This window comes from Podarcis filfolensis (assembly GCF_964270895.1).
Source record: "Podarcis filfolensis genome assembly, chromosome: 7".
NCBI lineage: Eukaryota > Metazoa > Chordata > Lepidosauria > Squamata > Lacertidae > Podarcis > Podarcis filfolensis.
This window is the reverse complement of record NC_139603.1, coordinates 87,189,652-87,202,917: the sequence shown is the minus strand read 5'-3', so window position 1 is coordinate 87,202,917 and position 13,266 is coordinate 87,189,652. Positions and strand designations below refer to the sequence as shown.

At 45.2% G+C, this 13,266-nt stretch overlaps 1 protein-coding gene across 8 annotated transcripts in view; it reads right to left on the bottom strand.

Moving 5' to 3' along the window:
- ADGRB1 (adhesion G protein-coupled receptor B1) overlaps positions 1-13,266 on the bottom strand; it is a 390,585-nt gene that overhangs the window by 39,398 nt on the left and 337,921 nt on the right. For 5 of the 8 annotated variants that reach the window (XM_083621823.1, XM_083621822.1, XM_083621821.1 and 2 more), the window contains exons 23-25: positions 7,776-7,842; positions 5,605-5,690; positions 358-456 (exon numbers count right to left, since the gene is read on the bottom strand). In XM_083621823.1, the coding sequence (XP_083477949.1) occupies positions 358-456; positions 5,605-5,690; positions 7,776-7,842 (252 nt within the window). The remainder of the gene's footprint in view (positions 1-357; positions 457-5,604; positions 5,691-7,775; positions 7,843-13,266) is intronic. The other 3 variants (XM_083621827.1, XM_083621826.1, XM_083621825.1) reach the window with 1 other exon arrangement.

Sequence of the window (13,266 nt, the reverse complement as noted above, 5' to 3'; positions counted from 1 at the left end):
GAAGGTCGCAGGTTCAATACATGTTGGCATTCCCAGGTAGGGCTGGGAGAGACTCTTGACTGAAACCCTGAAGAGCCACTACCAGTCAGTGGGCATGATCCTGAGGTAGATGGACTGATTCAGTATAAAGGAGCTTCCTAGGTTCCTAATATGGTCCAAGGAGAGAATAAAGGAGACAGAAGAGCCAGGCAGGTATAAGAAATCAAACCAGGGTGCGGAAAAGAGAAAGAGAGAGCGAGAGCGAGAGCAAGAAGGAGGAGACTCGTAACCAAAAGGGTCGAGGGGGGTAGAAAATAATAATATTTTTTTTAATTAAAAAAAGGAGAAAGAAAAGAAGTTGAAATTAGAGGAACTAACATGGCGTTACTGGTGGCTGTGGCGGAAACGTCAGCAGAAGATAGTACTCCACACTTGGAACATTTGAGCGTGATGCCGTAAAGAGGCACTGCCATCTGACTGCAATTAAAATTAAAAGACTGAAACGAAACAAAACACTTTGCTCGTGAAAACACAAACAAAACCAAAAAAATAAAAGGAAAAGGGAGGAAGGAAGGACAGGAGGACGGGTGGTGGGTGGGTGGGAATATTTAAACCCATAAAGGGGGGGGGGACAAAAATAAATAAATTAACAGATCAAAAGGAAATCCCGACCGACGACACCCATAGCTTGAGAGAGAGATAGAGAAATAAACCAAATAACGGAAAGGGAAGGGTTAAAACTCTCATCTATGTCATTCCAGGTGCGGAAAGCCACAAGCAACAGCCCAAATCCCACCCCACCCCACCCGCCCCCCAAAAGGTCAAAGCCACTGGGGTTAGATAGAACTGTGTTGGAAAAGGCTGACCAGCCACAGAGTGGCTGTTAATATCCCACTGCTACCCACAATTTCTGTGATTTTCTGTGTATAGGGCAGTATATTATTATTATATAATAATAATGATAATTTCTACTGTGTAGCTTGCATAGCTAAGAAAAGTCACTGTTTCTCTTTACCCCGTTCTGCTCCCTTTCTGAAATGTCGGAGATTTCTGAGAAGGCAGCTGCGGCTGTGGTTGGAAGGGCTTTGGGTGTGTGTGTGTGTGTATGCCTGGCTTTCTAAGGCTGAGTGTCTTACTGAGAGGGAGGCGAGGGGCTGCGAGTTCTGTGCGGTGCGGTTGCAGCAGCAGAACCAATGCAACGTTTCTGCCGTTCCATCTGCACCGCACTGACTTCTCCGTGGCTCACCCCTTGCACTCTTCCTTTTGGTAAGTTGCAGTGACACCTGACATCCAGAAGAAGAAGAAGAGTTTGGATTTGATATCCCACTTTATCACTACCTGAAGGTGTCTAACAAAGCAGCTAACATTCTCCTTTCCCTTCCTCCCCCACAACAAACACTCTGTGAGGTGATGAGGCTGAGAGACTTCAGAGAAGTGTGACTAGCCCAAGGTCACCCAGCAGCTGCATGTGGAGGAGCGGGGAAGCGAACCCAGTTCACCAGATTACAAGTCCACTGCTCTTAACCACTACACCACACTGGATCCAGGTATGCAGCTCATGTCATTGATCCGTATAAAGTAAGCAGCACTTAGGCGGCACACAAAATGCTACCAAACCATTCTACGTTCTAAATCTTATATTAATAATCCAAAATCAATACTTACACTTCATATGCTAAGTTCTTTCTTGACTTAAGCATTTATTCATTTACTATAAATGAATAAATTATTAATATAAGATTTAGAATGTAGAATGGTTTGGTAGCGTTTTGTGTGCCGCCTATGTGCTGTTTACTTTATACTGGTCTGCTACGAGAATTGGCAACATAGGTTCATTTCTTCAGTACATGTCATTGATCCAGCCATAATCAGATCTATGTCTTTCTTTCTTTCTTTCTTTCTTTCTTTCTTTCTTTCTTTCCTCCATAAATTGATATGCATATTTCTATATTTCTGTACAGTGGTACCTCGGGTTACATACGCTTCAGGTTACAGACTCCGCTAACCCAGAAATAGTGCTTCAGGTTAAGAACTTTGCTTCAGGATGAGAACAGAAATCGTGCTCTGGCGGCAGCAGCAGCAGGAGGCCTCATTAGCTAAAGTGGTGCTTCAGGTTAAGAACAGTTTCAGGTTAAGTACGGACCTCCGGAACGAATTAAGTACTTAACCCGAAGTACCACTGTATTTCTATATTTCTATATCTTGTATCTCTCCTGGAGCTGGGGTGTTTTTTTTACATATAAAATTGTTTTCAGTTGTTTGCATGTATGGAGTCTACCCAGTGAGCCAGTGTGGTGTAGTGATTAAGAGCGATAGACTCATAATCTGGGGAACCGGGTTCACGTCTCCGCTCCTCCACATGCAGCTGCTGGGTGACCTTGGGCTAGTCACACTTCTTTGAAGTCTCTCAGCCCCACTCACCTCACAGAGTGTTTGTTGTGGGGGAGGAAAGGAAAGGAGAATGTGAGCCGCTTTGAGACTCCTTCGGGAAGTGATAAAGCGGGATATCAAATCCAAACTCCCCTCCCCCACTCGTGCAGAACGGTTTTTAATCTGTGAAAATTGCTTTGAGATATTTTACGGGAAGTGATTCAGAAATGGAATCAAATAAAGAAATAAAAAGCCCTCTTCTTTTTTTCGCTAGATGCCATTTTGGATATTTATGTTGTATTCGGCTTTAGAAACATGTGTTGGGAAACAGTTTGGAAAGCCTTAAACAAACAGTTTATTTAACTTATTATATTCCTTGCTGTAATGTAAATGTGTTTCAAAGAGCAATTAATGCTACTCTCTTCTTGGGAGAGACTGGAAATAAATGGTTCCTCCACACACCCCTTTATTTTAATTGAAAGGGATATAACTGAACCACTTTTTTGTGGGTAGAGTGGTTAGCGGCCTTCTCATCTCTTATGTGGGATGGAGAGGGCTTGCTCCTTTTAAAATATATTTTCTGATAATTTAAATCTGGCTTTAATGTTTATTTTATTTTACTGCCTACATCACCTGGAAGCACTGGAGTGCAACAATACGACTGATAAATATGGAATCATCTTACCAGTTCAGCCAAATGACTGCTCCATTATGGCTGTACAGAACCTCCATATTCAAACGCAGTCTACGCCACTGAATTATCATTACTGAGGAGCAAACGGCAGCGGACTGTGAGCTTCATGGAATAATTTGAATGTCCACTTTCAAGTTTTCTCATGTCACGTACATCAAAATCTACTATAACCACCCCCGGCGTTGCCACTTCTCCAACACAGTTCCAAAAAAACCCAGGTTGACCTTAGCTGGCTAGATGACCTGAATTGATCCAGCTCTCCCAGGCATTTCCACATTCTCAACAGGTAACATGTTCTAAACAGGTAACAAGATCAGCAGAACCATTCAACGTGGATAACGTACTTTTTAAAAGAGAACATTTCACATGCAAGCAAAGAAATGAACAGAAAAAAGAAGGGGGAAGGAAAGGTATGGAAAAGCAAAGGCCCACATTTCCCTCGATGTTTTCATTTTCAGTACACATTTGACACAGTCGATAACCAGCTGGAGGAGGCCTTGATTGGAAGACTCAGTCATGTTTCAACAGGACAATAACTCCCAATCGAGCAATTTTCTGGCTGTGTGGTTTGATACTGCAAAGGAGCACACTGCAGCCTCTAGGACTGAATTCTCCACTCATCACGCTGGGGCTGCCAGCCTCCAGTGGCGTAGCGTGGGTTGTCAGCACCCGGGGCAAGGCAAGTAATTTGCGCCCCCTAACCCGTGGATTTGCGCCCCCTAACCCGTGGATTTGCGCCCCCTAACCCATGGATTTGCCCTAACCCCAGATGTTGCGCCCGGTGCGGCCCGCCCCCCCTGCACCCCCCACGCTACGCCACTGCCAGCCTCTCTTTCTCCCTGCTAGACGAACTGCCCACTGCCAATTGCTCTGGGCAGCCCAACCTATCCTGGGGTGATCTGGGGCTGTCTCCACTAGACTTAGGTGAAGGCCAGATTCCCCCAGATCAGCCCAAGGCACTCTGGGAACAACTGAATTCCACAGGACTTACTTCTGAGTAGAAATGGGTTTGGATGGCATTGTTTTTTGCACCTTGCAAGACAGCAGAGGTTTAGGAAGAGTTTTCTTTCTTCTAGATGGGCTACCTTTCCAGGTTGATGAACCTCATCTGCCCCTCACTTCCCTCTACAGTACATGCAGAAACTGCCTTCTTGACCTTTAGACCCACTCTTGGTCTCGTCTGCTCAATCCACCGGAGCCTGTCTTCACATGCAGGTAAAGGTAAAGGGACCCCTGACCATTAGGTCCAGTCGTGGCTGACTCTGGGGTTGCAGTGCTCATCTTGCTTTATTGGCCGAGGGAGCCAGCATACAGCATGTGGCCAGCATGACTAAGCCACTTCTGGCAAACCAGAGCAGTGCACGGAAATGCCGTTTACCTTCCCACCACTACCTATTTATCTACTTGCACTTTGATGTGCTTTCGAACTGCTAGGTTGGCAGGAGCAGGGACCGAGCAATGGGAGCTCACCCCATCACAGGGATTCGAACCGCCGACCTTCTGATTGGCAAGTCCTAGGCTCTGTGGTTTAACCCACAGCGCCACCCGCATCCCTTCTCACATGCAGGGGAAGTCCCTAACTCACTAAGTTAGGGACTTCCCCTGGCTATCACTAAGGGTTTGAGACCCATTGGCTATCGGAACCGGGGAGGGAGGCCTTTGGGATACAGAGAGCCTCCAAAGCTCCTGAGGAGCAGTTCCTCTTCCAGCAGTGAAAAAAGCCACACCTCCAGTGAGGAAGAGAGTGAAGGGGCCAGCCAAACGAAGAGAGGGGGACACATGCCCCTTCCATCGCCCAGCTTGCGCAGAGGGGTGAAACGCAAGGAGGGGAGGAAGAGACTTGGGGTGCCAAAGCTTTTATGTTGGGGGAGAAGCCGGAAGGGGCCACTCCCGGATTCTGCAACTAAGACGGACATGAACTTTGTAGATCTGCACTGTAAATAGTTTGCACAATAAAACCTGTAAAAGACAGGTTGGAATCCTGCCTGGTTACTCACGAGCAACCACCAGCAGCATTTGACAGCCCGCCTAGTACGCTTCTTAGCATGCCTCCATTCTGAGAGTTGGTTTGGGGAGAAATTGGTGGCAGCCCTAAGTGGCACCTTTGATGAGCTCATCAAAGCTCCAACCCAGAAAAAAATGGACATGCACCCATGGCAAAACCCACTCTTTCACCCTCAGCTCAGTCCCCAAATCCAGGCCTAACATTGTCTTTTGGAAAGTTCAGCCCAGCACTAGTTTCATGTACAAGGAGCTGCCCAGTGTCTCCTTTGGCAAGCATCAATTGTATCCTCATTTTCATGTTGGTTTTTTTTGCATGAAATTCTCTGTTGCATTTCTGCTCCTTTAGTAAACCATACTCAAGTGAAAACCTTTGCCTTCCATCTTTGTCCCAATTGGGAAAAAGAAGCTAATTCCTCCTTTCTTTTTTGTGATGGAGGGGGTTACCATCATCATCCTCCCCATTGTGTTCCTCCACCCCTGCCTGGTTATCGAGTGTGACTGTTTAATTTCCGGTTTCATTCTTTTTTGCTTAGAGGAATTATTGATATAAGGCATACCCTGCCCGTTCCTTCAGTTTCTTATCTGTTATTCCATCTTTCGATACAAGTTTGTTAAATACCAGAATACCAATAACCATGTTCACCTGTTGGAAGAGAAACAACAGACAGACACATTTGTTTGAAAAGCCCAACCATGTCAAAAATCAGAAGCAAAATCATACATTTCAACCTGCTGAATATGCCCAGGTATGTCCCAGCCAGCTTAGCATTGCTTAAGAGAGGTTAACAGCAAAATCTGAGTGGCCAGAGGGACTCTGACCTGCACAAGGTTAGAGGACCCAGGACTGCTAATTTCTTATTTGGTCCTGGAGCCTTTTGCACGTTTGGTGTCTGGAAAAGCAGACATTGGAGTCAAACCAATTTTTCAAGAGAGTTCCCAGGAATACAAATTGGAGGGAGGGAACCAATGTGTGAGCATGAAAGATGTCATGTCTTTCTGCTCAAGGATGGCGTTGTCTCCTTGTCAAGATCCCAAACACAAGCCACAGACAGAACTGCTTTAAAGCCCCCTGGGCTCAAAGAGGCCATCAGCTCCCTTTGATCAGAGGTAGAAAAATGTGTCAATTTCAGCTGCTCATTCCCCACCCCCCCAGTCTCAAATTCAGTCTTCCATGATTCCGTTCCACTTGTGCAAAATTCATCAGTGGGCTAGCGTGAATTTCTCTGGATGTGCATTTACTTATTTTTTTGCAAACAAATTCCCTCAACATAATGCATTTTGTATGTTATTTTCACTAAGGCATGCATTTCAATGCACACTTCCCCCTAACATGCACATTTTATTTTTATTTTTTTTGTACATAGCATTTGGTTCAAGAACTGCAGCGCAAACTTTCAGAAAGGAAGGATTGCTGCATATCAAGTTTGCATATTAGAGGTTCCGCATTAAAATGTGAGCTGGTCCCCATCGCTCACTGCTCACCAGACAGAGGGCCTTCTTGGTGGTGGCGCCCGCCCTATGGAATGCCCTCCCATCAGATGTCAAGGAAATAAGCAGCTATCTTATTTTTAAAAGACATCTGAAGGCAGCCCTGTTTAGGGAAGTTTTTAATATTTAATGCTATATTGTTTTTAACACTTGATTGGGAGCCGCCCAAAGTGGCTGGGGAAACCCAGCCTGATGGGCGGGGTATAAATAAAAACTATTATTATTATTATTATTATTATTATTATTATTATTATTATTGTACCTTGGGTTACAGACGCTTCAGGTTACAGACCCCGCTAACCCAGAAATAGTACCTCGGGTTAAGAACTTTGCTTCAGGATGAAAACAGAAATCGCACGTCAGCAGCAGGAGACCCCATTAGCTAACGTGGTACCTCAGGTTAAGAACAATTTGAGGTTAAGAACGGACCTCCAGAACAAATTAAGTTCTTAACCCGAGGTACCACAGTATTATTATTATACCCTTGATGCCTCTTTTTGATTGCATGTTTTTAAACTGTATTTTAAATTGTTGTAACCTTCCCTGAGATATTAGCATGAAGGGCAGATTAATAATAATAATAATAATAATAATAATAATAATAATAATAATTTTTTGCAATTTTTATTATTCCCTGTTGCATTGTGTATTGCATTTACATAGACGTAATGAGGAAGAGGGAAAAATGGAGAGGACATGCTCCAAGGATGCATAGCTATACCATTCCTCCAATTTCTCTGTTGCTACAACACAGAGATCCTGTGCAAGGTTAGCCCCATGTTGTCCATGACTCCTTGCCAGATCTCTTGTCCCTGAAACAGTGTTTATGTACATTTCAGACAGACTGTTCTGAGTTACGTTTTGTTCGTGGATGTCTATTAATCACAGTATATTCAGGGTCCTTTGAACACAGCTAATGCCAGACCTTTGCAACTGCTACATGAAGCAAACCACTCTTAATCCTCCTTTTCCCTCCCTTAAGTGCCTTCATTCAAATTCACCCGTCAATATGGCATTCACACTCTTAATTAATCCAAAACAAATCTCCCGTGGAGAAAGGACCTTAGCTTGGGCATTTTTGCTTTCCTCAAGGAGCAATTTCCTCTTGAAGGTAGAGAGAGAGAGAGAGTCTATTTTTTAAAAAATAAAAAATAAAAGAATAAGTGGTCTTTGGGGGAGTTGGGAGCATAGGGAAGGCACACATAGAAAAAGAAAAATGTTCGGAATTCGGGGAAAGTACCAAAACGACAGCTGCTGCTGGTCCCACGAAGGCGTAAAGGAGACCTCCTTCCAAAGACAGCCAACAGCTAGGAGAGGAAGAGGGGAAAAACATATGTCAGAGCAGTGGTGAGACTAGTCTCCAGGCACAGCAGAAACATTGCACAGAAACAGCATTAAAAAATGAGGAAAATGGGAAGCGGGAGGGGTCTGCCCAATGAGTCAAGTTGTGTGATAAACACTTAACATTAATTAGGGTTGAGGAAACCTGTCAATTCTGGGTTCACCCAATTTTCCTTTTCCTTTTCAAATTTTCACATATTCGGATTCACCCCCTCCCCAAAAAATAGTCATTGTGAAAATTCATCAGCACTTTAGGGAAAATGTCTCCTAATATGCACACTGTATGCCAGTTTGTCTAAAATATTTATTATTGTGTGGCAAGTTCCCGCTCCTCCCAGTGGAAATAATGACACATGACACAATTATTAAGGTTAATGGGCTAAATAAGGCCACAACTTTATTGGTTACAGGTGATGAGCGGTATTGGCTTAGGCATTGGACCTAACTGACTATATCTGACTGCAGCCCATCTGCTTAAGTCTGGGAAGGGTTAATCACCAGTCGGGGGAGTCCTGCTGATGCACATCAACTAGGAACTCCCCTGGGGTCACCGATAGAGGGCGTGCCTTAGGCCCTCACCTCCCTAGGCTTCAGAAAGGGCCACGCCCCCCAGAATCCTTTATCGGACTACCCTTCAATATGTGGGGCAGGTGATGGCGCTTCCTCCCCTTTTCCATCTACAGAGCAATACCAATGCCTAACCGCCAATACAAATAAAGTTGTGATGATTTGCTACAAGATAGGTGAAAACCAAGTGGCTGGTGCCAATTTGCCAAGTGGAAAAATTCCTACCAGGCCCCTCAACGGCGACCAACCAAGGTCCATAGCAAGGTCAAGGAACGAAAACCTTATAGGGCGGGAGGGTGGGAAAAGCAGGAACAGCTGGCAGGCGGCAAAAGAGGGAGATCCCCGGCCGCGTCCTGCTTTAAATAAGACAGGCCACGCCCCCAGAGCCAGCTGATTGGTTGGCCAGGGGGTGACGTGCCCGGGGATTCCCCCAATCGCGCGGGGGCTGAGCTCAAGCCACCGTGTGTGTGGTGGGAGCGTGAAGCCCACAAACCCACCTCCTCGGTAGGGCGGAAGTGGCTTTAATTAATTGATTGCCCTTATATTCCACATTGTGGTCTATGGAGCTCAGGGTGGAGCACATGGGTCTAACCCCCACAACAACCCTGCAAGGTAGGTTAGGCTGAGAGGCAGTAACTGACTCCAAAGGCCATCCACTGAGCTTCATGGCCAAGTGGGGATTTGAACCCTGTTCTCCCAGAGTTCTGCCTCTCTACACATTTTTACAAAGCAACTTCCCATAATCAAATGCATTTTGGGGGTATAATATTTTCAGTAACCTATGATTGTTTTATTAACACTTTACAACCGTATATACATTTCTCGTACATGTTATTTTGCAGGAAAACAGCGTTGCAAAATTCAGAGATGTGAAAATTGCAACGGTTGCTGGGTTCTTGTTTTTTTGGTTCACGTATTGCTTCATTGGTTATGGATTAAGTAAGTTCACCTTTAAATGCATTTCATTTAGTGTTTCATTAAGCAGGATCCTTCTTGCTGCTCTCTGCATATTAAATCCAGGTTTAAAAATATCTGTATGCTCTTTCAAGCACCTTTGCTATCCACTCTGGGAGCTGTAGAACTACAAAAGGAATAGGCGCCTCCTATCAACTCTTAGTGGGACGCGGGTGGTGCTGTGGGTTAAACCACAGAGCCTAGGACTTGCCGATCAGAAGGTCGGCGGTTCGAATCCCCGCGACTGGGTGAGCTCCCGTTGCTCGGTCCCTGCTCCCGCCAACCTAGCAGTTCAAAAACACGTCCAAGTGCAAGTAGATAAATAGGTACCACTCCAGCGGGAAGGTAAACGGCGTTTCTGTGCGCTGCTCTGGTTCGCCAGAAGCGGCTTAGTCATGCTGGCCACATAACCAAGAAGCTGTATGCCGGTTCCCTCGGCCAGTAAAGCGAGATGAGCCCCACAACCCCAGAGTCGTCCACGACTTGACCTAATGGTCAGGGGTCCTTTTACCTTTATCAACTCTTAGCATCCTTAGCAAAGAATCTGTGGGATTCTTTGTGGAAAGTCAGGACTGTTTAAAGTGGTACGATGCCACTTTAAATGTAGGCCAAAGGAAGAATAGTGATTTTACAGGAACAAGAAAATAGGAAGCTTCTCCATATATAGGAATAATTGGAACTGAGGGATTCTAACTTATTCAGTCCTGCACGAGCGTGAATCTGAAGGTTAGAGAGGCAACAGGGAGGCTGCCTTTGTCCAGGAACTGCGTGATTACAAACTGCAACCCCCCATGTTGTGTCAGCAACTTCCAGTTTCTCTTTCCTACAAGTGGTAAAACATCACAACGTCAAGCTGTGTCCTGGCTGTGCTTTGTCGCACCGTTGTGCAGGTCCCCTCTGCAGAACAAACTCTTTCTTGTGACTCTGTGATTAATTCCTGCTGCTCCATTGCCAGTCAGGAGCAGACACAAAACCCTCCACTCAGTGAACATCCAATAGCTTGCATCGGAAGTCCAGGTAGATCAAAAACTTCTCCACGGGGAACCTTCGGCTTGAATTTTTGTTGTTGTTCTTGCTGGTCAGCTCGTTATTTCCCAGGACTTCTAAAAGCTATTCGCGCATTCATTATTTCCCAGAACTTTTTTTAAACTATGCACACAGCCCATAGTTCAACTCTGGAATTCGATCCCATGAGATGTAGGGATAGCCACCAACTTGAAGGGGCTTTAACAAGGCTTAGACTAATTCACAGAGGAAAAGGCTTTAAGTGCCTACTAGCCATAAGGTCTACTTCCAAAGTCAGAGGCATTATGCCTCTGAAAAACACTTGCCTGGACTCACAAGTGTGGAGTGCTGTTGCATCCAAGTCCTGGTTGTGGACTTCCCATTGGGGCATCTGATTGGCCACTGTGAGAATAGGATGCTGGAATAGATGGACCATTAGCCTGAAGCAGCAGGCTCTTAATAGAATTGTAGAGTTGGAAGGGACACTGAGATGGAAGTCCAACCCTCTGCAAAACAGGAATATGCAGCTATCCCATATGGGAAGCAAACCTGCACCCTTGGTGTTATCAGCATCGCACTAAGGAAGAGCTCGGAAACATGGCTTGAGTGAGCTTGAGTGATAAGCAACAGTGAAGAGAAGTGGTTGGGTGTGTGGAGGAGCATAAATGTTGGCATCACTGAAGCCCTGCAGACCTTCCAATGCCCTGACCAGCCAATTCAAAGTGTTGGTGGTGATCTATAAAGCCCTAAACAGCCTTGGTCCAGTATACCTGAAGGAGCGTCTCCACCCCCATCATCCAGCCCGCACACTGAGGTCCAGCTCCAATGGCCTTCTGGCAGTTCCCTCACTGTGAGAAGCCAAGTTACAGGGAACCAGGCAGAGGGCCTTCTCGGTAGTGACGTCTGCCCTGTGGAACGCCCTCCCATCAGATGTCAAAGAAATAAGCAACTGCCAGACTTTTAGAAGACATCTGAAGGCAGCCCTGTTTATATTGTTTGATGCTTTATCGTGCTTTTAATATTCTGTTGGGAGCCGCCCAGAGTGGCTGGGGAAACCCAGCCAGATGGGCGGGTTATAAATAATAATAATAATAATAATAATAATAATAATAATAATAATAATTAGTAGTAGTAGTAGTAGTAGTAGTAGTAGTAGTAGTATTGTAGCTCTGCACTTCCCCACACATCCCAAGATATTTCATCAACCTCAGATCTCCCATGGTGAACATACGACCATCTGAACTCGTATCAAAATATGCCAATTCCAAATGCATGTGTCAAATAGAGCATTTTTAAATATATCAAAATTCCAGAGGTCAGCTGAGGGTAGACTGCAATATTGTTTTGATCCACCCAGTGTTGCATCGGATTGACTCCATTTTCCTTCCTCACAGATTTAATTTCAGCTGGTTCTCGTCTCTTTGTTTTCCTCCGAGCACTGGGGAATCTGCCACCTGGACATCCAGAGTCCCTAAACTCAATTCTGACAATCCTGCTGGGCTGCTCTCTTTGGAGTTCCCTGTGAGCATCTGCTCCTCTTTGCAACCTTGCCAACATTTTGCTTTGGGAAGTTGCTGCAAAATCTGGGCTGTCTGCTAGTCACGCCTCACAAAGAATATTTGGGTTCCATAGTGCAGAGACAGATAATACTCTTGCCATGTAAAAGAACATTAAGAAGAGTCTGGATCAGGCCAGTCATGTAGTCCAGCATCCCCATACCTGCGCTCTCTCTCGCTCACTCTCTTTCTCTCAGCATTATAGAAAAATGAAACTTGGAAAGTGTATAAGACTTAACTAAACTATCAATATCATTTGAATCATGTTTCTTGGGATGGGAAGAGGCTGGGACTCCCTGTAGGAATAACTGCCCCACCAAGTCTCAACTAAAACCCAGAGGAAGACTTGGGACTCTGAAAGAACTTAAAAGATAAAGGGACCCCTGACCATTAGGTCCAGTCGTGGCTGGCGTTGCGGCGATCATCTCGCTTTACTGGCCGAGGGAGCCGGCATACAGCTTCCGGGTCATGTGGCCAGCAGGACTAAGCTGCTTCTGGCGAACCAGAGCAGCACACGGAAACGCTGTTTACCTTCCCGCTGGAGCGGTACCTATTTATCTACTTGTACTTTGACGTGCTTTCGAACTGCTAGGTTGGCAGGAGCTGGGACCAAGCAACGGGAGCTCACCCCGTCGCAGGGATTCGAACCGCCGACCTTCTGATCGGCAAGTCCTAGTCTCTGTGGATTAACCCACAGCGCCACCTGTGTCCCTCTGAAAGGACTTATGTTGGTGCAATTTGCTGCAGACCTCTTAAAGAGGGTGTAAACTGTGCTTCTCAGAGTTTCACCATGCAGTTCTCCAGCTAAGTAATGTGTCCAAAAATGAATATACCCGGATAAATTCCTCATTAAAGTGTACACAGTGGTGGGGAAATTAAGGATTCTGCTTGATGAAACATTAAATGAAATGCATTAAATGAAACATTAAATGAAAGGGCCCCTGAGCTTCATCCAACCCCCCGCAATGAAGGAATCTCAACTATAGCATCTCTGACAAATGGCCATCCAACTTCTGCTTAAAAACTTTCTTCTGAGGGTGTCCCACTGTCAAAGAGTGGAACGTGTATATAAAACAAAACTGTGTATAAAAATGTGTACATCAGTAAAAATTTGTAGTGGAATGCTGATGAGGTTTCTAAAAAATAATAATCTGCAAACTGATGTGGAAACACAGAGAACCAAATTTGAAATTGGGAAAATGTGAAACCGAAAGAAACCTCAATTGATAGATTCACCCACCGCTGACCATACCCTGGAATTTGAAAGACTTAAGTCTAACTAGACAACTGAGGAAGGGAAAGCTATCA